At 45.8% G+C, this 23365-nt stretch overlaps 1 protein-coding gene across 2 annotated transcripts in view; it reads left to right on the top strand.

Annotated features, from left to right (window-relative positions):
• The window catches only part of aass (aminoadipate-semialdehyde synthase), a 64054-nt gene that overhangs the window by 38528 nt on the left and 2161 nt on the right, over positions 1 to 23365 (top strand). For both annotated transcript variants that reach the window (XM_033037619.1, XM_033037620.1), the window contains 10 exons: positions 531 to 652; positions 7113 to 7242; positions 8876 to 8986; positions 11296 to 11404; positions 13176 to 13316; positions 15452 to 15619; positions 18502 to 18597; positions 19507 to 19622; positions 21325 to 21413; positions 23089 to 23265. In XM_033037619.1, coding sequence (XP_032893510.1) covers positions 531 to 652; positions 7113 to 7242; positions 8876 to 8986; positions 11296 to 11404; positions 13176 to 13316; positions 15452 to 15619; positions 18502 to 18597; positions 19507 to 19622; positions 21325 to 21413; positions 23089 to 23265 — 1259 coding nt within the window. The remainder of the gene's footprint in view (positions 1 to 530; positions 653 to 7112; positions 7243 to 8875; positions 8987 to 11295; positions 11405 to 13175; positions 13317 to 15451; positions 15620 to 18501; positions 18598 to 19506; positions 19623 to 21324; positions 21414 to 23088; positions 23266 to 23365) is intronic.

Genomic DNA, 23365 nt, shown 5'->3' with positions numbered 1-23365 from the left:
GGATGTACCCGCCCAAATGTCCTTCAAATGCTGTTATAGTACCTGCAGCAACTACCTCCTCTGGCAGCTCGTTCCATACACCCACCAGCCTCTGTGATGCTGCAATGTTTAATTTTAGAATCAGAATTTCAACGGTTGGTATTTCTATGGTCATTTGTAGTTTAGAGGCCCTTCGGCCCACCGAGTCCATGCCCACCATCGCTCACCTGTTCATACTAGTTCTATGTTGTCCCACTTTCGCATCCACTCCCGACACTTTTGAGGGCGATTTACAGAGGGCCAATTAACCTGCACACCCACTCGTCTTTGGTACATGGGAGGAAACTGGAGGAAACCCAAGGGAGAACGTGCAAACTCCACACAGACAGCACCCGAGGTCAGGATCGAACCCGGGTGTCTGGCGTTGTAGGGCAGCATCTCTATCAGCTGCGCCAGCGTGCTGCACATTTTATTTCCACTTTTTCCATGTGTTTTTATAAAGAATATGCTTCGAGTCGACTGAGGCTTAACTGTAACGTCCATTTTCACAGGGAATCTGCTCAGATTCGGACGATGAGTCCAAAAGGGCGAGTGCTGTTGCTTGGTGCCGGTTATGTGTCTGCGCCAGTCCTGGAGTATTTCACCCGCGACACTGATATAGAGGTGACTGTCGGTAAGCCACTATTTTCTGCCCTTACCCAGTAAATTCCAAATCAGGCCTCTTATTGTAGCTTTTGCCTGATTATATATATATATATATATATATATATATATATATATATATATATATATATATATATATATATATATATAGTTAAGTTGTAGCAACATAAATGTTTAGTTTAGTTTAAAGATGCAGTGCGGAAACAGGCCCTTCGGCCCCCTGAGGCCGACCGACCGGCGACCTCCGTACATCAACACTAACACACACTCACACACACACACACACACACACACACACACACACACACACACACACACACACACACACACACACACACACACACACACACTGCACATCAACACTATCCAACGCACACGCACACACACACACACACACACACACACACACACACACACACGCACTGCACATCAACACTATCCAACGCACACGCATACACACACACACACACACACACACACACTCGCTGCACATCAACACTATCCAACGCACACGCACACACACACACACACACACACACACACACACACACACACACACACACACACACACACACACACACACACACACACACACACACACGACAATGTTACATGTATACCAAGCCAATTAACCTACAAACCTGTACGTCTTTGGAGTGTGGGAGGAAACTGAAGATCTCGGCGAAAGCCCATGCAGTCACGGAGAGAACGCACAAACTACGTACAGACAGCACCCGTAGTCGGGATCGAAGCTGGGTCTCCGGTGCGGAAAGCGCTTTAAGGCAGCAGCTCTACCGCTGCACCACCGTGCCGCCCCAAATGTTGCTTTAAGGAAATGCCTTTTTGATTAGTGTTCCAAGTTAAGCCAGAAACATGCAAATAGCTGAAGAAAAAAAAAAGCATTGGACTGTTGCATGAAAGGTTATGTAAGTGTTCAGAACTGCTTATGCAATATGAACTATTTTGGAAATCTGCCACTAAATTAAACTACTGGCGCCACTGTGGCGCAGCGGCAGAGTTGTCGCCTTACAGCGCTTGCAGCGCCGGAGACCCGGGTTCGATCCCGATTGCCTGTGCGGAGTTTGTACGTTCTCCCCGTGACCTGCGTGGGTTTCCTCCGAGACCTTCAGTATCCTCCCACACTCCAAAGACGTGCAGGTATGTAGGTAAATTGGCTTGGTAAATGTAAAAATAGTGTGTGTAGGATAGTGTTAACATGCGGGGATCGTCGGTCGGCACGGACCCGGTGGGCCGAAGGGCCTGCACCCGGCTGTATCTCCAATTTAAACTGAACTATTGCTTGTGCAATATGAAGTCTTTTGGAAATTTGCCATCTGATTTCCCAGCAGCAATTTCACAGAAAGGCCAGGTGCTAATGATGAGATTGTTTCAATGGCATTTGTGGTCTATGTAGTGTATTTTGGGCACTTGGAACTGACTCAAAAGAACTCTCAGATACAGTAGTAAACTAGCATGCTTCTTTATTCCAGGACGCCACCACGAGTCTCCTCTAACGCATGCGTCCCCTCGCACAAGACATAACATATGCTAATTACATTATATACATTACACTGCTCCCCCTTGAGCTTGGAGGCGAATAACACCATTTCTAGTACATTAAATATAATTGATTAACACACAGTTGCAAAATTATATTATTACAGTCATCTTACATTACATCCTCATAACTGTAAACTGTATCTAAACTTAGCACTTATAATTGTTCATTCCACTCATCTTTCTAATCACTCTAGCTCTACCTGTATCTCTGCCTCTTCCCTTTTTAAATATCCTAATCTAATTTGCAGATTTCTTCCTGTTCTTGATATTCTGCTAAAGTTAACATTTCCTCTGTTTCTGTTCCTTATTTGTAGGTGGGATCTGACACGTGACTGCAGGTTTTCGTTTTTCAGTCGCTCTCTGTCGCTCAATTTCTTGGCGCTACGTATTTATCTGCTCTTGGTGTATAATGACATTCTGCAATGCATAAACATTTGTCCATTGCTCAGTGAAGGAAGCTCCATGCTGGACTTTACTGAAGTGTCCTAATCACAATCAGTCCTGCATACTTTTGTCTCAACCGACCAGCCTCTCTTCTTTAGACTTTTCTGTTAACAGCTTTTTGCTCATCGTCACACATTGATTTAACCGTTCTTTCCAACGTTTAAGCCTTTTCTGCTGTTCGTCTATTTGTCTTCTTAAATCACCTTTCTGGTTATTCATCAAGAAGTAGGATCTATATTGTCCTTACAATACAGCAGTGGCTTTGATTTGCGCTCTGTATATTTCTCTTACTACATAAGCACGGTAGTGATACTGCACTACAACTGCTGTATAAATCGGTTTGAGGAAGTCTTTCCTATATCGTTTAAGCCTTTTGTATCGTTTCATCCTTTTCTGTTGTGCGTCTATTTGTCTCCTTAGGTCTTTCCTATACCAACTCATACGGAGTACTGACTGCACTTTTACAGTAGCTCTCTTTTGCTCAACCACCATACTCTTGTAGGCAGTTTGAATGGTAATAGTTGCATCCCTCATTGACTGATATTGCACAAACTGGGAAGGCCCTATTTTACATGCTTTGTACCATCTCTGGATCGAAATGACTGCTTGTCGCATAGCTCGGTACCGTACCCTTAATCGGTAACCACGGTATGCAGCTTGCAGAGTGACTACAGCCGCCTTTTGCATCAAGAAATGCTTTCTTGTAATGCACATTCTTATGAATGACTTAAGGAGCTGGTTTCTATAAACAGATTTAAATCCCTTCTTAATGATGTTGAAGCGGGCTCTTCTGTCTGTGCATGCTTTGTTTGATGATGTTCTAACTGTGACTCTATTTATATGTTCTCTGTTGTGCGGAACTGTGCTGCTGCCTGTCTTGGCCAGGACTCTCTTGTAAAAGAGATTTTAAATCTCAATGAGACTTCTCCTGGTTAAATAAAGGTTAAATAAATACAGCGTGCTGCCTTGGTTTTCTCTACCAATACTCTGGTTTTGATCCCGCGGTACAAGGCCTGAATACACATCACTGCTTCCCTCAAACTCCTATACTGTCTCACTTGGACATCTCTTATCTGGCATGCTCTGTATCGTTGCTGTACCGCAATGGAAGACCAGCGTAGTTTCTTAAAATACTGACGCTGTTTATACATCTGATAATAAGTCTGTATGACCTTGACAGTATGACAGATTTATGCATGCCCCACAGTTGCCTTCGAACAAGCATTCCACGGTAGGCTGCCTGAAGCAGTACAACGCTTCTGCGTACCTTCATGTAAGTTTTGCGATCACTTTCCATTTGAAGGTGTGCCCTATAATGGGTTTGTACTATTATAGCTGCCAATCTCATTGCCTTGTATTGACGGTATACTCTGTGCCTTCTAAATGCTGCTTGTATTACCGTTGCTGCCTTCTGTTTGTTCCGGATCTCTCTCCGTACATTCATACCCCTGAATGCAGCTTGAATAGCTAGGGTTGCCCCTTGGATGGCAATTTCTCTTTGCCTTTGACTTCTGCCACTTTGCATTTGCCCTTTGTCGCTTAGCACTTGACCTGTGTCATTTTGCACTTGAACTTTGTCCTTTTGCACTTGACCTTTGTCCTTTTGCACTTGACCTTTGTCCTTTTGCACTTGACCGTTGTCCTTTTGCACTTGACCTTTGTCCTTTTGCACTTGACCTTTGTCCTTTTGCATTTGACCTTTGTCCTTTTGCACTTGACCTTGGTCCTTTGAGAGACTCTCTGCCCTCTTTAGTTCAGGCTCCTTGCCTCTGGATACCCTTGGAGGTTTTGGCGAGAAATGAGCCATTAAAGCCTCCTTACACTCCTCATACATTTTATCTGTGGGTTTTGCTGGCAGCAGTAACATGCGTAAGGTCTGATAACCCTCTCTTCCTAAGCCTAATGTGAACCATGCTCTCTTCTTCTCCACTGCAGCAATATCATTGGAAATGAAACAAGCCTCCAAGACTTTGGTCCATTTCTCAAAATTACTCCCATAATCTAACTGGGGCATGTTTCCTACAATTTGAAAAGCCAGTTTTCTTTTACTCTGCCGGGCCGCTTCTCACGCGTGGTCGGGCTTTTTTTTCTCGCTGCTGGGCCGCTTCTCACTCGACTGGGCTGACTCTTCTCCCAGCCGGGCTGACTCTGTTTCGTCGGTGGCTTCACTGGACCTGTCCGTGACCTACCCGGTACTAGGCCCTCACTCGACGTCGTTGACGGCTCCTGGGCTTGGCTGTGGGCTACACAGCCCTGGAAAACGTCCGAAGTCGGGGGCAGCTGCTGGGCCTCTTCTGCCCCTTTGCCTTGGCTGCACAGCCCTGGAAAATGTTCCAGGTAAGTTGACACCGTCGCTGTCCTGCTGGTTAGGCTTCCAGCTTTTGGCTGCTTTCTTCGGTGACACTTACTTACTGCCCCACTTGTTTTCCTTGCTTCCTGTTCCGACCTTTCTTTTCTTTGGCGCCAATCCAAAACCGCTTGGTGCCAAATCTTTTGGCTTGGTGCCGTTCCACTTTGTTTCCAAACACAACCTTATTTTTTTCTGACAATCCTTCTTCTTTCCTTTTCTGTTCTTTTATCCTCTGCGTGCTGTTGTTGTGTGTTTTGGTGTAACAATTCACCGAAAACATATACAAAGACTATTCAGCTTGAGGAATTTGACAAAAGGAAAACTCAGTCTAAAATGAGTAACAATCCGAAGGACGACATCGTGCCACGTAGACACAACATAGAGATAGCCTGACAAAACTCGCCGACTTGTACAGCTGATGTTTTAAATGCAGTCCCCGGCATAGAGGGATCTGCAGGCCTCTCTTGTCCAGCTCGCAAACAACTGCGACACAACTCCGTATCTACAGTTTAAACTGTTAAACAATCCTACATGTTGCAAAACAGTCCTGTGGGTGAGTTCACAAACTTTATCCCATCCTCGTCGCCAATTGTAGTGTATTTTGGGTACTTGGAACTGACTCAAAAGAACTCTCAGATACAGGAGTGAACTAGCAAGCTTCTTTATTCCAGGACGCCACCATGAGTCTCCTCCAGCGCATGCGTCCCCTCGCACAAGACATAACATATGCTAATTACATTATATACATTACAGTCTACAAGGAGCATTGCCATGCAATCTCTATACATTCAATTGTAGAAATCTGACGTTCGTATCTCTCAGAAATATTGTGCTTGCTCAGAACTACTCTGAATTGCAAGCCCTTGCGCAAAGCGACCACAAAGAATCTGTACAGTCACTGAGCCAAAGCTGATGAACAAGGCAACAAAGGCAAGGTGGACCATCCAACTTGAATTTGATAAACATGTTCATAACCTCGTAATTCACAGGAGCAGAATTAGGCCATTCCATCCATCAGGTCTACTCTGCTTCTCATTCATGGCTGATCTATCTATCCCTCTCAACCCCCATTCTCCTGCCTTCACCCCGTAACTTTTAACACCCATACTAATCAAGAATCCATCAGTCTCCGCTTTAAAAAATACCCATTGACTTGGCCACCACAGCCGCCTGTGGCAATGAATTCCACAGATTCACCACCCTCTGACTGAAGAAATTCCTGCAGAGATACAGAGTGGAAACAGGCCCTTCGTTCCACTGAGTCTGTGCCGAACAGCGATCCCTGTACACCATCACTATCCTATACACACGAGGGACAATTTACACTTGCCAAAGCCAAATTAGCCAACAAACATGTACGTGTGGCAGGAATCACCCAGGGGAGAACAGGCAAACTCCATACAGACAGCACCCATAATCGGGGTCGAACCCGGCTCATAAGTGATCGGAGCAGAATGAGGCCATTTGGCCAATCAGGTGGACTCCGCCATTCAATCATGGCTGATCTATCTCTCCGCCCTGCCCAAACCCTATTCTCCGGCCTTCTCCCCAAAACCCTGTCACCCGCACTTATCATGAATTTATCCATCTCTGCCTTAATATCAATTGGCCTCCTCAGCCTTCTGTGGCAAATAATTCCACAGATTCACCACTATTGAAATTCTTCCTCATCTCCTTTCTAAAAGAACGTCCTTCAATTCTGAGGCTATGACCTCTGGTCCTAGACTCTCCCACTAGTGGAAACATCCTCTCTGCACCCACTCTATCCAAGCTGGCTGGGTAAACGCAGCAACTTTACCACTGCACCACTGTAAAGGAAAATTCCTTTAAGCTCTCAGCTTTATTTGAGAGACTGCCAGTAACCAAAACTTTTCAAATTCAGATTCAAACTTTATTGTCATTGTGCAGTGTACAGTACAGAGACAACGAAATGCATTTAGCATCTCCCTAGAAGAGCGACATAGAATATGAGCAATAAATAAATCTGTTTACGTGCATACAGTCATAGTAGTGCAATTTAAAAAAAAAATGTTTTAATGCTATTTCAATAGTTGGATGCCTTCCGAAGCAAAGAAATATCTGAAGATTAATCTGGGTTTTTGTTGTTGTTGTGCAGCTGCAATTCAGACAGACCAGATGGAAAAACTGGTTGCAAACCACAATCACACCACTCCTGTTACACTGGATGTGCAGAAGGACCGTAGCAAACTCTCCGAACTGGTCAAATCACATGACATTGTAATCAGGTAGCATTACGATACGATATGATCGAACTTTATTTATCCCAGGAGGGAAATTGATCTGTGGAATTGATTTGTGGGAGTCACATCCTGTGTAGGAAAGAACGGCAGATGCTAATTTTATCTTTCTATTCTTCGTAGTCACCTCCCCCCTGTCGACATTGATCTAGTCTTTATTTTTCTTGAGCTTCGTCCCCTTTGATGTCTGGTTTTCACACCCAACCCTTCCATATCTCTTGTGTCTCCCTCTTCCCCCGACTTGCAGTCTGAAGAAGGGTCTCGACCCGAAACGTCACCCATTCCTTCTCTCCAGAGATGCTGCCAGTCCCGCTGAGTTACTCCAGCTTTTTGTGTCTATCTTTAGTATTACACTCTGTCCACTTGTATGAAGTTTACTTTGACTCGGCAGTGAATTTGTGTCCATTAATTCCAGTTTTGGCTTATCCTGCAAGTTGCTCATTAACCTTGTCAGCTGAGGAGAGGAGTTCAATCCTTCGGGTAATCATTTCAAGAATACTTTTGAGTGAACACAACATTATAGTCATACAGCTTGGAAACAGGCCCTTCAGCCCAACTTGCCCATGGTGACCAACATGTCCCATCTACACTAGTCCCACCTGCCTAGTTTTGCCCCATATCCCCGTAAACCTGTCCTATCCATGGACATGTCCAAATGTTTTTTTAAAAAATATTTTTCTTTTCTAAGCCTGCCTCACCTACTTCTTCTGGCAGCTTGTTCCATATATCTACCATCCTTTGTATAAAAAGTTGCCCCTCAGGTTCCTATTAAATCTTTCCCCTCTCATCTTAAACCTATGTTTTCTGATTCTTGGTTCCCCTACTCTTGGTAAACCTCTCTGTGTATTTACCCGATCTATTCCTCTCATGTTCTTGTACACCACGATAAGATCTCCCCCCTCATCCTCCTGTGCTCCGTGGAATAAAGCCCTAGCCTGCTCAACCCCTCCCTGTAGCTCAGACCCTCGAGTCCTGGCAACATCCTCGTAAATCTTCTCTGCGCCCTCTCCACCTTGAACATGCATCTCTGGAGGAATTGGATAGGGACCCTTCTTCAGACTGATTGTAGTTAGGCGGGGAGGGGGAGAAACTGGAAGGGAGGGGAAAAAAAACAGGACAAATCGAGGGTGGCAACAGATGACCTCTAGCAAGGAGGTTCCCTGATAGGCCTGATCAGTCTGAAGAAGGGTTTCGGCCCGAAACGTTGCCTATTTCCTTCGCTCCATAGATGCTGCTGCACCCGCTGAGTTTCTCCAGCACTTTTGTCAACCTTCGATTTTCCAGCATCTGCAGTTCCTTCTTAAACAAATTCCCTGATAGGCCGATTGGTTGGGTGGAGCCGGCTGTGAGCTCAAGAGGGATACATTGGTGCGAACTGTGGAACTGATTAACGGACCTTTAATGGGGCTGGAGGGTGGGAGGGGAGGGGGAGGGAGGGAGGTGTTTGTAGAAGTTACCTAATATTGGAGAATTCAACGTGCATGCCACTGGGTTGTAAGCCACCCAAGCGAAATATACATAACACATTGCTCTGTCGGTCTAAGGTCTTAAGCCAGTGCTATCAATTGTATTTGGTCTAACGTATTATTCTGATCTTTGTTTATTATTAATCCCTATTTAGTTTGCTGCCAGGTATGTTTCATCCCACGGTGATGGAGGAATGCATCAAACAAAAAGTAAACATGGTGACTGCAAGCTACCAGTCTCCCGAGATGACGGAAATGCACCAGAGGTAGGTTTTGCAGGGAGAGCTGATTATTCCTTGTGGAATTTACCAGGTTCATAAGAGGTAGGAGCAGAATTAAGCCATTCAACCCATCAAGTCTACTCCACCATTCAATCATGGCTGACCTATCTTCCCCTCCCTACCCCATTCCCCTGCCTTCTCCCCATAACCCCTATCAATCTTTACCTTAAAAAAATATCCATTGATTTGACCTCCACAGCTTTCTGTGGCAATAAATTCCACTAATTCACCACTCTCTGACGAAAGAAATTCCTCTTCATCCCCTTTCTAAAGTCAAGTCAAGTCACATTTATTTATATAGCACATTTAAAAAACAACTCTTGTTGTTCAAAGTGCTTTACATTTGTTATAAGAATAGCACAAACAAAACAGACTACATACATATATACATGTAGCCCTCACTCAGAGGACGTCAGGAAAGGCTTGGGAGTATAGATGAGTTTTTAGTCTTGAATTAAAAGAGTCGATGGAGGGGGCAGTTCTGATGGGGAGGGGGGATGCTGTTCCACAGTCTAGGGGCTGCAACCGCAAAGGCGAGGTCGCCCCTGAGCTTATGCCTAGACCGTGGGATATTCAGCAACCCCAAGTCGGCCGATCTGAGGGGCCTGGAGGTGGAGTGGTGGGTGAGAAGACTTTTTATGTAGGTGGGGGCAAGCCCATTGAGGGCTTTGTAGACATGGAGGAGTAGTTTGAAGTTTATACGGAACCTATAGGTTTCTAAAGGCTTATCCTTTTATTCTGAGTCTATCTGGTCATAGACTCTCCCACTAGTGGAAACATCCTCTCCACATCCACTCTATTCAGGCCTTTCACTATTCTGTATGTTTCAATGAGGTCCCCCCCCCCCCCCCCCCCCCTCATCCTTCTAAACTCCAGCGAGTACAGGCCCAGTGCAGTCAAACGCTCTGTATATTCCTTTGATGATCTCTGCCATTGAATTTTTAGTTAACTGCTTTCCTGAAAATTCACACAGTGGGCTATTTTAGTCTTTGTAAATTCCCAAGCGTTCCATGCCAGGAAGTGGTGATGAAATTCAGAATTATCCACCGCACAATCGGTCATTAACTAGAGGAAGCAATTTTTATTTCATTGGAGGATTGCAAGGGAAGGGCAGAATAAATAATTTAACACTGATAGCTTTTGAGGTGAGGCCTTTTTAACAATATATCAAGAACCAGAGGGCATGGGTTTAAGGTGAGGGGGGGGGGAGAAGATTTAATAAGAACCTGAGGGGTAACTTTTACACAAAGGATGGTGGGTGTATGGAATGAGCTGCTGGAGGAGGTAGTTGAGGCAGGGACTATCGATACATTTAAGAAACATTTAGACAGGTTCATGGATAGGATAGGTTTAGAGGGATATGGGCCAAACGCGGGCAGGTGGGGCTGGTGTAGATGGGACGTGTAGGCGGTGTGGGCAAGTTGGACCGAAGGGCCTGTTTACTGCCTCTGTCTTACAATGTGGAAACAGGCCCTTCAGCCCACTTGCCCACTCTGACCAACATGTCCTATCTACACTAGTCTCACCTGCCTGCGTTTGGCCCATATCCCTTTTAACCTGTCCTATCCATGTATCTGTCTAAATGTTTCTTAAACGTTGCGATAGTACTTGCCTCAGCTACCTCCTCTGGCAGCGCATTCCATACACCTACCACCCTTTGAGTAAAAGTTACACCTCAGCCTTCTATTAAATCTTTCACCCCTCACCTTAAGCCTATATCCACCTCTCACTATCCTTTGGTTCTTGATTGCTCTACTCTAAGTGCAGTTACCCGATCTATTCCTCTCATGAGCTTGTACACTAAATGATCATCCGTAATCCTCCTGCCCTCCAAGGAATAAACCCCTGGCCTGCTCAACCTCTCCCTGCAGCTCAGGCCCTCGAGTCCTGGCAACATCCTCCTGACTCTTCTCTGCACCCTTTCCAGCTTCCCACCATCTTTCCTATAATCATGGTAGATGCACCATATACATGGTGACCAAAACTGATGACAATACTCTAAATACTGACCAATGTCTTATGTAACTGGCACGTTACCTCCAGTTTCTATGCTCCATTCTCTGACTGATGAAGGCCAGTGTGCCAATAGCATTTTTTGACCTCCCTATTTACCCGTGACGCCTCTTTAAAGATGCTTATATTAATCCTTGAACGGTGCATAAATGGCCTGGCATTGTCCACTGACGAATTTTGATGAGCCCTCTCTGCATTTTTGTAGTGGTAGGGAAGAAGTGTTGGTGGTTCGGTATTGGCACATTCCCTTGCTGCCATTTTGTTACACTTTTCCTCTTTAGTGCATTGGACGCAGGCATTACAATTTTAAATGAGGTTGGTCTGGATCCGGGGTTAGACCACATGCTGGCCATGAATCGTATCGATGAAGCGAAGGAACAAGGTTCAACAGTGAGTGCCATTGTTTTAAGCTGTCGATCTCCGCAATAACTCTTCACCCTCTTTTACATTTAGACCAGTTAATCGAGTTACCAGTCAGAGGGCTTTACAGCACAAGAACAGGCTCTTTGCCCCATGCCGACCAAGACGCCCAACCGAGCTAGTCCCCCTTGTCTTTGCTCCGTGCCCCTCCAAATATTTCCCATCCACGTGTCTGTCCAAGTGCATTTTAAATGTGGTCATTGTACCCTGTTTAACCACTTCACTTGCCCCTCGAGTACATTGTAGATCTTTCCACTCTCACCTTCAACCTATGCCCTCTAGTTTTAGGCTTGTCTACCCAGGGATAGAGACTGGGGCTGTTCACCTTATTTGTGCCCCCCATCATTTTATATATCCCCATAAGGTCATCCCCCCCCTCCCCCCTCCCCCGCCTTCTACACTACAGAGAGAAAAGAGAGATGCAAAATGCTGGAGTAACTCAGTGAAACAGGCAGCATCTCTGGAGAGAAGGAGTTTGCGACGTTTCAGGTCAAGACCCTTCTTCAGACTGTCACAACCCTGAAACGTCACCCATTCCTTCTCTCCGGATATGCTGCCTGTCCCACTGAGTTACCCCAGCATTTTGTAAACTAGCATCTGCAGTTCCTTCCTACACAGAGAGAAAAGACCCACCTTATCCACTTTCTCCTTATAACTCAAATGCTTCAGATCTGGGCGGCACAGTTCCTTCCACAAATCTTTTTTTTCACCCTTTCCAAGAGCAGGGTGGCCAGAACTGTACATGGTACTGAGGTAATGTGGCCTTATCAACATCTTGTACAACTATAACTTGACACACCCCCAAGTTCAAGTTCGTCCAAATTTATTGTCACATGTGCCAATTATGGTACAGTGATATTTGAGTTGCCATACAGCCATACTAAGTAAAAAGCAACAAGACACACAGCCACATAAAATAAAATTTAGCCTAAACATCCAACAGGAATCCACATTCCTCACTGATGGAAGGTAATAAAGTTCAATCATCTTCCTCGTTTGTTCACCCGTGGTCGAAGCTGTTGAACCCTCCGCTGTCGACGGTCCGATGTCCGAAGCCCGTGCGTTGGGATGATCGAAACTCCGGCGTCGGGATGCATTGGAACACATCCGCAGCATGGAGCTCCCGAGTCGGCCTCTTCTTATCGGAGACCGCAGGCTTCACGGTGTCAAACTCCAATGCTTAATACCCTGACCGATGAGCACAAGCATACCATCTCCCTTCTTCCTCAATCTGTCTCCTTGTGTTGCCACCTTCATGGAACTTTGTACCTACACCTCTAGGTCTCTCTGCTCTACCACACATTCTAAACCCCTTCCATCCCAACGTTCAAATACCAATTCCAGTGAATTGAACATTTTCGAAGAAAACTGTTCATTAAAGTTATCCATTCTGTGCGTTGGGAGACTTTCCAATACACCTTTTGCATATTGAATATTTCTTTAATGAACCAGCTGCCAGAGGAACAATAGTTGAGGCAGGTACTGTCGTAAAGGTTAAGAAACATTTAGACAGGTGCAATAAGAAGTGTCTCGACCCCAAACCTCGCCCATTCCTTCTCTCCGGAGATGCTGCCTCATGCCACTGAGTTACTCCAGCTTTATGTGTCTATCGTCGGTACAAGGGTAGGATGTGTTTAGATGGACATGGGCTGATGTGGGCAGGTGGGACTAGTGTAGATGGGATATGTTGGTCGATGTGGGCAAGTTAGACTGTATGACTGTAAGACTTCTTTTCCCTCAGGTAGAATCGTATCAGTCTTTCTGTGGAGGTCTCCCAGCTCCTGAATGTTCTGACAACCCTCTTGGATACAAGTTCAGCTGGAGCCCATCAGGAGCTTTGTTAAACACCATCCGCCCGGCCATTTTCTTAATGAATGGAGAGGTAAAATATTAAAGTTTTACTGAGTACTTCCTTAAAGTTTTCTTTTTGGAACAATAGCTATTCATACTTGCGTCATACAGCTTCATTCAGAACTGACTGTGAAAAATGATTGTGACTGCTACCAGGTGGGAACTTATTAATAAGTCAAAGAACTGAATCTCTCTCTTCATACTTCCTGGATCACAATGCATGGACTTAGATCAGTTGCATGTAACCTCAGGAGTTTGGATGCTGATATAAGTAGCTGCAAACACCCACCAATTGACACCCTAAAGTTTATAAACAATTGTACTTATCCACAAATTGTCCTCTGAAGTTTACAAGTGGCTACATTTTCCTCGATTTATACATAAGACGTTGGAGCAGAATTAGGCCATTCGGCCCATCGAGTCTTCTCCGCCATTCGATCATGGCTGATCTATTTTTCCCTCTCAACCCCATTCTCCTGCCTTATCCCTGTAACCTTTGACACCCTTACAAATCAAGAATCTATCAACCTCCACCTTAAAAATACCCAATGACTTGGCCTCCACAGCCGTCTGTGGCAATGAATTCCACAGACTCGCCACCCTCCATAAAGCGGGGATTGATAGGTTCTTGATTAGTAATGCCCCTGTCCCAGTTAGGAAACCTGAACGGAAACCTCTGGAGACTTTGCGCCCCACCCAAGGTTTCCGTGCGGTTCCCGGAGTTTTTTGTCAGTCTCCCTAATGGTCGAAAGTGGTTTCCGCTTCTTCTATGTTCCGGCGATTATTTCAAAAAATTCAACACCGGCCGCGATTAAAAATAGGTTGCCGTTTTTAAAAATCTGTAGTTTTTTAGTCGAACACGGTTGCGATACTATTTGAAGATGGTTGCCGGAGGTTGCAGGTAGTGGGAGGTCTTACCTTCCACTACCTGCAACCTCCGGCAACCACCTGCAACCTCCGGCAACCACCTTCAACTAGCATCGCAACCGGCTTCGACTAAAAAATTACCGATGTTTAAAACGGCAACCTAGTCGCGGCCGGTTTTGAACCACTTTCGACCATTAGGGAGACTAACAAAAATCTCCAGGGACCGCTCGGAAACCTTGGGTGGGGCGCAAAGTCTCCAGAGGTTTCCGTTCAGGTTTCCTAAGTGGGACACGGGCATAAGGGTGTTGAGGGTTATGGGGGGGGGGGGTAAGACAGGAGAATGGGGTTATGAGGGAAAGATGGATCAACCATGATTGAATGGTGGAGTAGACACAATGGGCCGAATGGCCTAATTCTGTTTCTATGAACATGTGAAACACTCTCATAGAGTTGTACAGCATGAAAACATTCCTTTCGGAAGAACTTGTCCAAGAAGGATGAGGATGCCCCATCTATGGTAATCCCATCTGCCTGCATTATGTCCATATCCCTCTAAATCTTTCCTATCCATATCTCTTGACTCTTGTGTAGGAAGGAACTGCAGATGCTGGTTTAAACCGCAGATAGACACAAGATGCTGGAGTAATTCAGCGGGACAGGCAGCATCACTGGAAAGAAGGAATGGGTGACATCTCGGGTCAAGACTCTTCTTCAGTCCAACGAAGGGTCTCGACCCGAAATGTCACCCATTCTTTCTCTCTTGAATCTTGATGTCCTACTGGGGTCAGGTAGCCTTGTTGTACCATTCAATGCTTGGGTCGTAGCACCATTTAACATGAGATCGGTCATGTATGTGTTTCCCATTGTGTCTATAGATATTTTGAACAGGCTATAAGCTCACTAGGTTTAGGAATACATGGTGGTCAAGGAATTTATTTAGCTCCAACTTTAGGAATGTGTGGAGTTGATATAGAACCATAGAAAATAGGTGCAGGAGTAGGCCATTCGGCCCTTTGAGCCAGCACTGCCATTCAATATGATCATGGCTGATCATCCAAAATCAATACCCCGTTCCTGTTTCTCCCCATATCCCTTGATTCCGTTAGCCCAAAGAGCTAAATCTAACTGGTCGCCGCGGACTCGGTGGGCCAAAGGTGCCTGTTTCCATGCTGTGTCTCTAAGCTGAACTAGACTACATGTGGATACTCAGTGGATGCTTGTGTGCTCTTGTAATGTTTGTGTGCGCTTACCCCTCTGGCTCTTGTTAAATGCAGTGTATTGGATGTGTTTATTCCCCAGGTTGTGGATATCGCAGCCGGAGGGGCAGCACTTGACTACGCTCGGCCGATGAGTTTCTTCCCAGGATTTAACCTGGAGGGCATACCGAACAGAGACAGCATCAAATACGGCAAGCCATTCGGTATCGAGTCAGCCAGCACTCTCTTGCGAGGTTCATTGAGATACAGGGTAAGCAGGGAAACTGCGAACAACTGCAAGCATTGAAACGGCAATTCTGATCCACCAGAAAGAAGTGTGATGGAGGAGGCAACAGGGGCTTAATTTAAGAATAAGAATGGGAATAGGAATACTTTACATGTGACTACGTACAGTGAGATTCTTTGCTTGCATACACAATGTATGCAAATAGCAGCGTACGCCGAGATAGACACAAAATGCTGGAGTAACTCAGCGGGACAGGCAGCATCTCTGGGGAGAAGGGTGACGTTTCGGGTCGAGACCCTTCAGCGTTGGTGGCCCCGGTCAGCGGACAGCCAGGGAGGCGGTGAGGATCGGCGGTGGAAGCGGTGGCCCCGGGGAGGTATATGGTTTCCTCAAATGCTGACTGAGTTAGAGAGTATTAGCTACAAAGAGATGTTGCACAGACTTGGCTGAGTTCACATACAACAAATAATCCTCCGACATTTTCGCCACCTCCAACGTGATCCCACCACTGGCCACATCTTCCCATCTCCTCCCCTTTCCGCAGAGACCGCTCCCTCCGTAACTCCCTGGTCAACTTCCCACCCAAACCACCCCCTCCCCGGGCACTTTCCCTTGCAACCGCAGGAAATGCAACACTTGTCGCTTTACCTCCCCCCTTGACTCCATTCAAGGACCCAAGCAGTCTTTCCAGGTGCAGCAGAGGTTCACCTGCACCTCCTCCAACCTCATCTATTGCATCCGCTGCTCTAGATGTCAGCTGCTCTACATCGGTGAGACCAAGTGGAGGCTTGGCGATCGCTTCGCCCAACACCTCTGCTTGGTTCGCATTAACCAACCTGATCTCCCGGTGGCTCAGCACTTCAACTCCCCCTCCCATTCCGAATCCGGCCTTTCTGTCCTGGGCCTCCTCCATGGCCAGAGTGAGGACCACTGTAAATTGGAAGAGCAGCACCTCATATTTCGCTTGGGCAGTTTGCACCCCAGCAGTATGAACATTGACCTCCAATTTCAGGTAGTCCCTGCTTTCTCCTCCCCTTCTCAGCCCTCCCTCAGCCCACTGGCTCCACCTCTTCCTTTCTTCTTCCCACCCCCTCCACCCTCACATCAGTCTGAAGAATGGTCTTGACCCAAAACGTTGCCTATTTCCTTCGCTCCATAGATGCTGCCTCACCCGCTGAGTTTCTCCAGCATTTTTGTCTACCTTGCACAGACTTGGATTGTTTTCTCTCGGATGCTGGAGGTTGAGTGGGGACCTGACAGATGTATATCAAGTTATGAGCGGCATAGAGAGTAGATAGTCAGAACCTTGTTCCCCAGGGTGGAGATGTCCTAGACTAGAAAGCTCAGGTTTAAGGTGAGATGGGATAAAGTTTAAAGGAGATGTGCTGGGCAAGTATTTTTAAGACAGAGGGTGATGTTGTGTGTGGATGCACCATCATGGGTGTCGGTGGTGGAGGTAGATATGATGGTGGTGTTACCTTTAGATATGCAGGGAATGGAGGGTTATGGATCACCTGCAGGCAGAAGAGAGTAGTTTATGCCGGTATCATGTTCAACATAGGCATTGTGGGCCAAAGGGCCTTTAACTGTGCTGTACTGTTCTATATTCCACGCTCTACTAATGCAAGTTATTATTCACCTTCTGTTATTTCTCAGGAAAAACCAATTCATAAGTTCATGTGATTGGAGCAGAATGTGGCCATTTGGCCCATCTAGTCTACTCCGCCATTCAATCATGATTGATCTATCTCTCCCTCCTCACCCCATTCTCCTGCCTTCTCCCCATAACGCCTGACACCCGTACTGATCAAGAATTCATCTATCACTGCCTTAAAAATATCCATTGACTTGGCCTCCACAGTCATCGGTGGCATTATGAATTTACCAATGCTGAGAATTAATTTGAAAATTCACTTTAATCCTTCATATTTCACAGAAATATTAAGCAGCTTCACTCTGCTGGTATGAATGCTTTTTTGTTGAGATATTGTGGCTGCCTTACTGAACAGGTTACAGATGTGTTCATGCCTTATTATCCAACACCAGCATCTGTTTTTTCCTGTTTCATGTCCTTATTTGGAATAATCCCGAGCGTTATGATCACAGAGGATTTGGGGAATTGGGTTCAACGCTTGTAAAAGAAAGATTTAAACAATTTACATCTTTTTAGTGAACAGATTTTCATTAATCCTCCGTCAGCAACCAATAAGCCATTTCGCCGAAATCTAAAAACCGTAGATAGACATCTGGAGTAACTCAGCGGTGACAGGCAACATCTCTGGAGAGAAATGGGTGATGTTTCAGGTCGAGGCTGTCTGAAGAAGGGTCTCGACCTGAAAAACATCACCCATTCCTTCTCTCCAGAGATACTCAGTATGTTCTCCCAGAACATTCTTTAGGTATAAAAAGGGATAGAAGTGTGAAAGCAGATTCGGGGACAGTTTCTTCCCAGCTGTTATCAGGCAACTGAACCATCCTACCACCAACTGGAGAGCGGTCCCAGTCTGATGAAGGGTCTCGGCCTGAAACGTCACCCATTCCTTCTCCCCAGAGATGCTGCCCGTCCCGCTGAGTTATTCCAGAATTTTGTGTCTACTGTTGGAAACAACCAGCAGGTATGGCAGCATCTGTGAAGACAGTGCAAAACAAAATATTCAAGTTGATACCTTTTTCAAAATCATTGATCTGAAACGTGAACTAAAAGTGGGATAACATAGAACTAGTGTGAACGGGTGATTGGTGCAGACTCGGTGGGCCGAAGGGCCTGTTTCCATGCCGTTTCTCTACACTAAACTAGAGTTAATCATCTTAAGCTCAACTGATCTCAAATAACGTTTAATCTGTCAAATGGCTCTTTATTTAATGGCAACGCTAATAGACATTGCCTTGTGCTCTTTTTTTTCCAGGGATATGCAAATACAGTGAAAGGCTTTCACAAGATCGGACTCATCAACCCTGATCCATGTCCCCTCCTCTCTCCTGACGCTCCTCCGATTAGCTGGGTAGGTATCTTACCTTCTTGGAAAAGCATAGAGTGTTGCTTGACAAATTGACATTTGGACCATTCAACCTTGCTATGTAATAATGGACAATAGGTGCAGGAGTAAGCCATTCGGCCCTTCGAGCCAGCACCGCCATTCAATGTGATCATGGCTGATCATCCCCATTCAGTACCCCATCCCTGCCTTCTCCCCATATCCCCTGACTCCGCTATCTTTAAGAGCCCTATCTAGTTCCCTCTTGAAAGTATCCAGAGAACCGGCCTCCACCGCCCTCTGAGGCAAAGAATTCCACAGACTCACCACTCTCTGTGAGAAAAAGTGTTTCCTCGTCTCCGTTCTAAATGGCTTGCCCCTTATTCTTAAACTGTGTCCCTTGGTTCTTGACTCCCCCAACATCGGGAACATGTTTCCTGCCTCTAGCGTGTCCAAGCCCTTAACAATCTTATATTTCAATAAGATGCCCTCTCATCCTTCTAAACCCCAGAGTACACAAGCCCAGCCGCTCCATTCTCTCAGCATATGACTGGTTTTGGAGCAGGGACCTAATACTCTGACACCCACAGCCCATTTGCCATTCAGAACAGGATGCTGGACCTCAGAGTGCAAGTTTGGCCAGTTAGGTATGGTAAGTATCTGCTGTTCCAGGTATCTAGCAAGACCAAGCGCAGACTGGGCGATCGTTTGGCAGAACACCTTCGCTCAGCCCGCCTTGGCCTATGTTTCTATGTGGTCTCCCGGTTGACAAACACTTTAATTCCCACACTGACCTTTCAGTCCTGGGCCTCCTCCATTGTCCTCCATAAGTGGGACAGGCCCTTAACACCTTCCCACCCAACTGCCCCTGCCTCTGCCACCACATTTCTCACTCTGTTTACTCCCTGACTTGAAATTCTACTTACGTTTGTGCAGAGGGAGCTGATGTGCACGCTGGTGGGAATCCCACCGTCCAGCAGCGTCCAGACTCTCGAGGAAGTTGTGTACGAAAAGATTGAAAGAGATGAGCAGAGAATGAACACGTTGAATTGGTGAGGAGAAGATCCGGATTTTTCGTCCCATAATTTCTCTGTCAAAGGCCACTTGAATGGTTTGTGTCTGAGAGTTGTTTAGTTTAGAGATACAGCACAGAAACAGGCCCTTCGGCCCACCGCGTCCGCGCCGACCAGCGATCCCCGCACATTAACACTACCCTACACGCACCAGGGACAATTTTACATTTATATCAAGCCAAGTAGCCTATAAACCTCTTTGGAGTGTGGGAGGAAACCGAAGATCTCGGAGAAAACCCATGCAGGTCACGGGGAGAACGTATAAACTCCGTACAGTCAAGCACCCGTAGTCAGGATCGAACCCGGGTCTCTGGCGCTGTGAGGCAGTAGCTCTACCGCTGCGCCACCGTGCCGCCCACTTGGATAATGATGCTGTTTACGCAGCAACTAGTTTTCGCTGGTCATCTGCCAAGAAGATCTACATGAATCATGATGATACATACAGTTTATATGCTGAAGTAGAGTTCTTGACTCGAAACGTCACCCATTCCTTCTCTCCAGAGATGCTGCCCGTCCTGCTGAGTTACTCCAGCATTTTGTGTCTATCTTCGGTGTAAACCTGCATCTGCTGTTTTTTCCTACACAGTTCATTTACATGCACCTACCCTCTATGATGGATCACCATGCATTTGATGGCAGTCCATTGAGCAGCCAAGCTGAGACCTTGACTGTATAAAGAGGAGCATTTTTGAGGCTCTAACATGCCATATTTAGGTTTGCTTAGAAAAAAGGAAAGTAGGGGAATCGTGAACCAGAGGACATTGGTTTAAGGCAGGGGTTTTCCAACCTTTTTTGTCCCGTTTACCCCTGGCAACTTTAATAGCACGTAACAATGTTATTTCACTTATTTATGAACAACTAATGATGAACAAATACCAGAACCAAACACAGTCAGTCGATGAGAAAAAATATGTACAAATCCAGAATCAACAAATGTACCCCCTGAGTAGGCAAAATATACCCCCTGGGTAGGTGAAATTTACCCCATGTTGGGAACTCTTGGTTTAAGGTGTAGGGAGGAAAGGTTTAACAGGAACCTGAGGGGTAACATTTTCACGCAAAGGGTTCTTTAGTAACTTGTCAGTTTCTTTGTTGAACTAAATTAAGGCGCATGTTCTGCGCTGTCGGAGGAGGTAGGTACATAAAAATGCTGGAGAAACTCAGCGGGTTCAGCAGCATCTATGGAGCGAAGGAAATAGGCAACGTTTCGGGCCGAAACCCTTCTTCAGACCCACCTGCGGAGGAGGTAGTTGAGGAAGGTACAATCATGACATTTAAGAAACATTTAGACAGGTCTATGGATAGGACAGATTTAGAGGGATGCAGGCCAAACGCAGGCAGGTGGGACTTGTGTGGATGGAACATGTTGGGCCGATGGGCTTGATTTCATGCTGTAGTAAGTGAATGTGGAGTGATATAATATGGGTAGCTATGGGTTTTCTGGTTCTTATCTAGTTGCAGTGCTGTGGAGGTTCACTTCTTCTCCCCTGTGTCCACTCGACACTGATCATAATCCCAGCACTATGTTGAATCAATCAATGAAATGTTAACTGTCCTGATTCTCCCACACTCGCTTGTCCTTGCATGACTGAACAATTATGTCCGTACCATCTTTAAAGATTCCTTTCACCAACTTGCCTGGTGCAATTACCTGGTCTAACGTTTGTTTGTTCTGACAAAGGCTCGGGCTGTTCAATGATGAGCCGGTTGAGAAAGGACGCAGTCTGCTCGAGTCTTTTGCGAAGCACATTGAGCCCAAACTTTCTTACGGTAAGAGAACCTCTGCATGTTCTCATGCAATAGCTGTCACTGTTTTATTGGTAAAACTTAATTTAAAAAAAAAATCATTTTAATGTTACGACTCAATTAAAAATAAAACGATGAAGGATTTACAAAACTGCTGTGAGTATTGAGCTTTGTTCTAAGTCAAGTATCAATTTATGAACAGGTTAATTAGTGTAAACTACTGGGATAGATTCAGCTCAGCTTTCCTATCAAAAATAATTTCCAAGCAGTCATAAGAAATGGAGTGTAGGAAGGAACTGCAGATGCTGGTTTATGCCAAAGATAGACACAAAGTGCTGGAGTAACTCAGCGAGTTGGGCAGCATCTCTGGGGAGAAAGGATGGGTGCCGTTTTGGGTCGGGATCCTCTTCAAAGAAAGGTGCTGACCAAAAATGTTACATATCCTTTTTCTCCAGAGTTCATAAGATCATGAGATCATAAATGATAGGAGAAGAATTAGGCCGTTCGGCCCATCTAGTCTACTCTGCCATTCAATCATGGCTGATCTATCTCTTCCTCCTAACCCCATTCTCTAGCCTTCTCCCCATAACCTCTGACAACTGTACTCATCTATCTCTGCCTTAAATATATCTACTGACTCGGCCTCCACAGCCTTCTGTGGCAAAGAATTCCACAGAGTCACCACCCTCTTGACTAAAGAAATTCCTCCTCATCTCCTTCCTAAAAGAATGTCCTTTAATTCTTAGGCTATGACCTCTAGTCCTAGACTCTCCCACTAGTCGAAACATCCTCTCCACATCTACTATATCCAAGCTTTTCACTATTTTCTACATTTCAATGAGGTCCCCCCCCCTCATTCTTGTAAACTCCAACGAGTTGCCGTCAAACGCTCGTCATATGTTAGCAGATGCTGCCTGCTGTCCACCAGAGACTGCTGTGAATAATCCTCTGCTTATTTTCAACATGGAAAAGGTGAAGGCCATTTGAGGGGGTGGAGCGTAGCCCTGTGTTTTCAACAAGAAGCAGAAAACAGTCACAGAGTGCTGGAGTAACTCAGTGGTTCAGGCAGCATCTCTGGAGAAAAAGGATAGGCTGATGTTTTGGGTCAGGACATTTCTTTGAAGAAGGGTCCCGACCCAAAGCGTCACCTATCCCTTTTCTCCAGAGTTGTTGCCTGACCCGCTGAGTTACTCCAGCACTTTGTGCCCATCTTTGGTGTAAATCAGCATCTGCGGTTCTTTGTTTCTACGAGAAGCAGATAACAAGGTGGGATTTGGGTTGAGATTTCATTACAGAAACATATAAAGTAGGTGCAGGAGTAGGCCATTCGGCCCATCGAGCCACCACCGGCATTCAACATGATCATGGCTTATCATCCTAATCATTACCCCATTCCTGCTTTCTCCCCATATCTCGTGATTCCGTTAGCCTTAAGAGCTATATCTAACTCTCTTGCAAACATCCAGTGAATTGGCCTCCATTGCCTTCTGTGGCAGGGAAACCCACAGATTCATAACTTTCTGGGTGAAAAGGGTTTTCCTCATCTCAGTCCTAAATGGCCTACCCCTATTCTTAAACCATGACCCCTGGTTCTGGCCCAACCCCCCCCCCCCCCCCCCCCCAACAGCGGGAACATTTTTCTTACATCTAGCCTGTCCAATCCCTTAAGAATTTCTATAAGATGGTGATTGTGTTTCAGGTCCTGGTGAGAGAGACCTGGTGGTGTTGCGGAACGATGTTGGGATTAGACACCTCTCGGGCCAACTGGAAACCAAGCACGACAGCTTGGTGGTCTATGGTGATGTTGGCGGCTTCTCGGCAATGGCCAAATGTGTTGGCTTCCCATGTGCAATTGCAGCCGAGATGGTCTTGGATGGTAAGTGTTCCTTCACTTCACACATGTCTTTCTGTGAGACGGTTGTAAATATTTCCCTGCAGTGAAAGGGATTCTGAATGTTTGTTTTGCATCTGTCGAC

Source organism: Amblyraja radiata, chromosome 19 (genome assembly GCF_010909765.2).
Source record: "Amblyraja radiata isolate CabotCenter1 chromosome 19, sAmbRad1.1.pri, whole genome shotgun sequence".
Classification (NCBI taxonomy): Eukaryota; Metazoa; Chordata; class Chondrichthyes; order Rajiformes; family Rajidae; genus Amblyraja; species Amblyraja radiata.
Note: the sequence above shows the minus strand (reverse complement) of the source record. Positions and strands in the feature narration are given on the sequence as shown.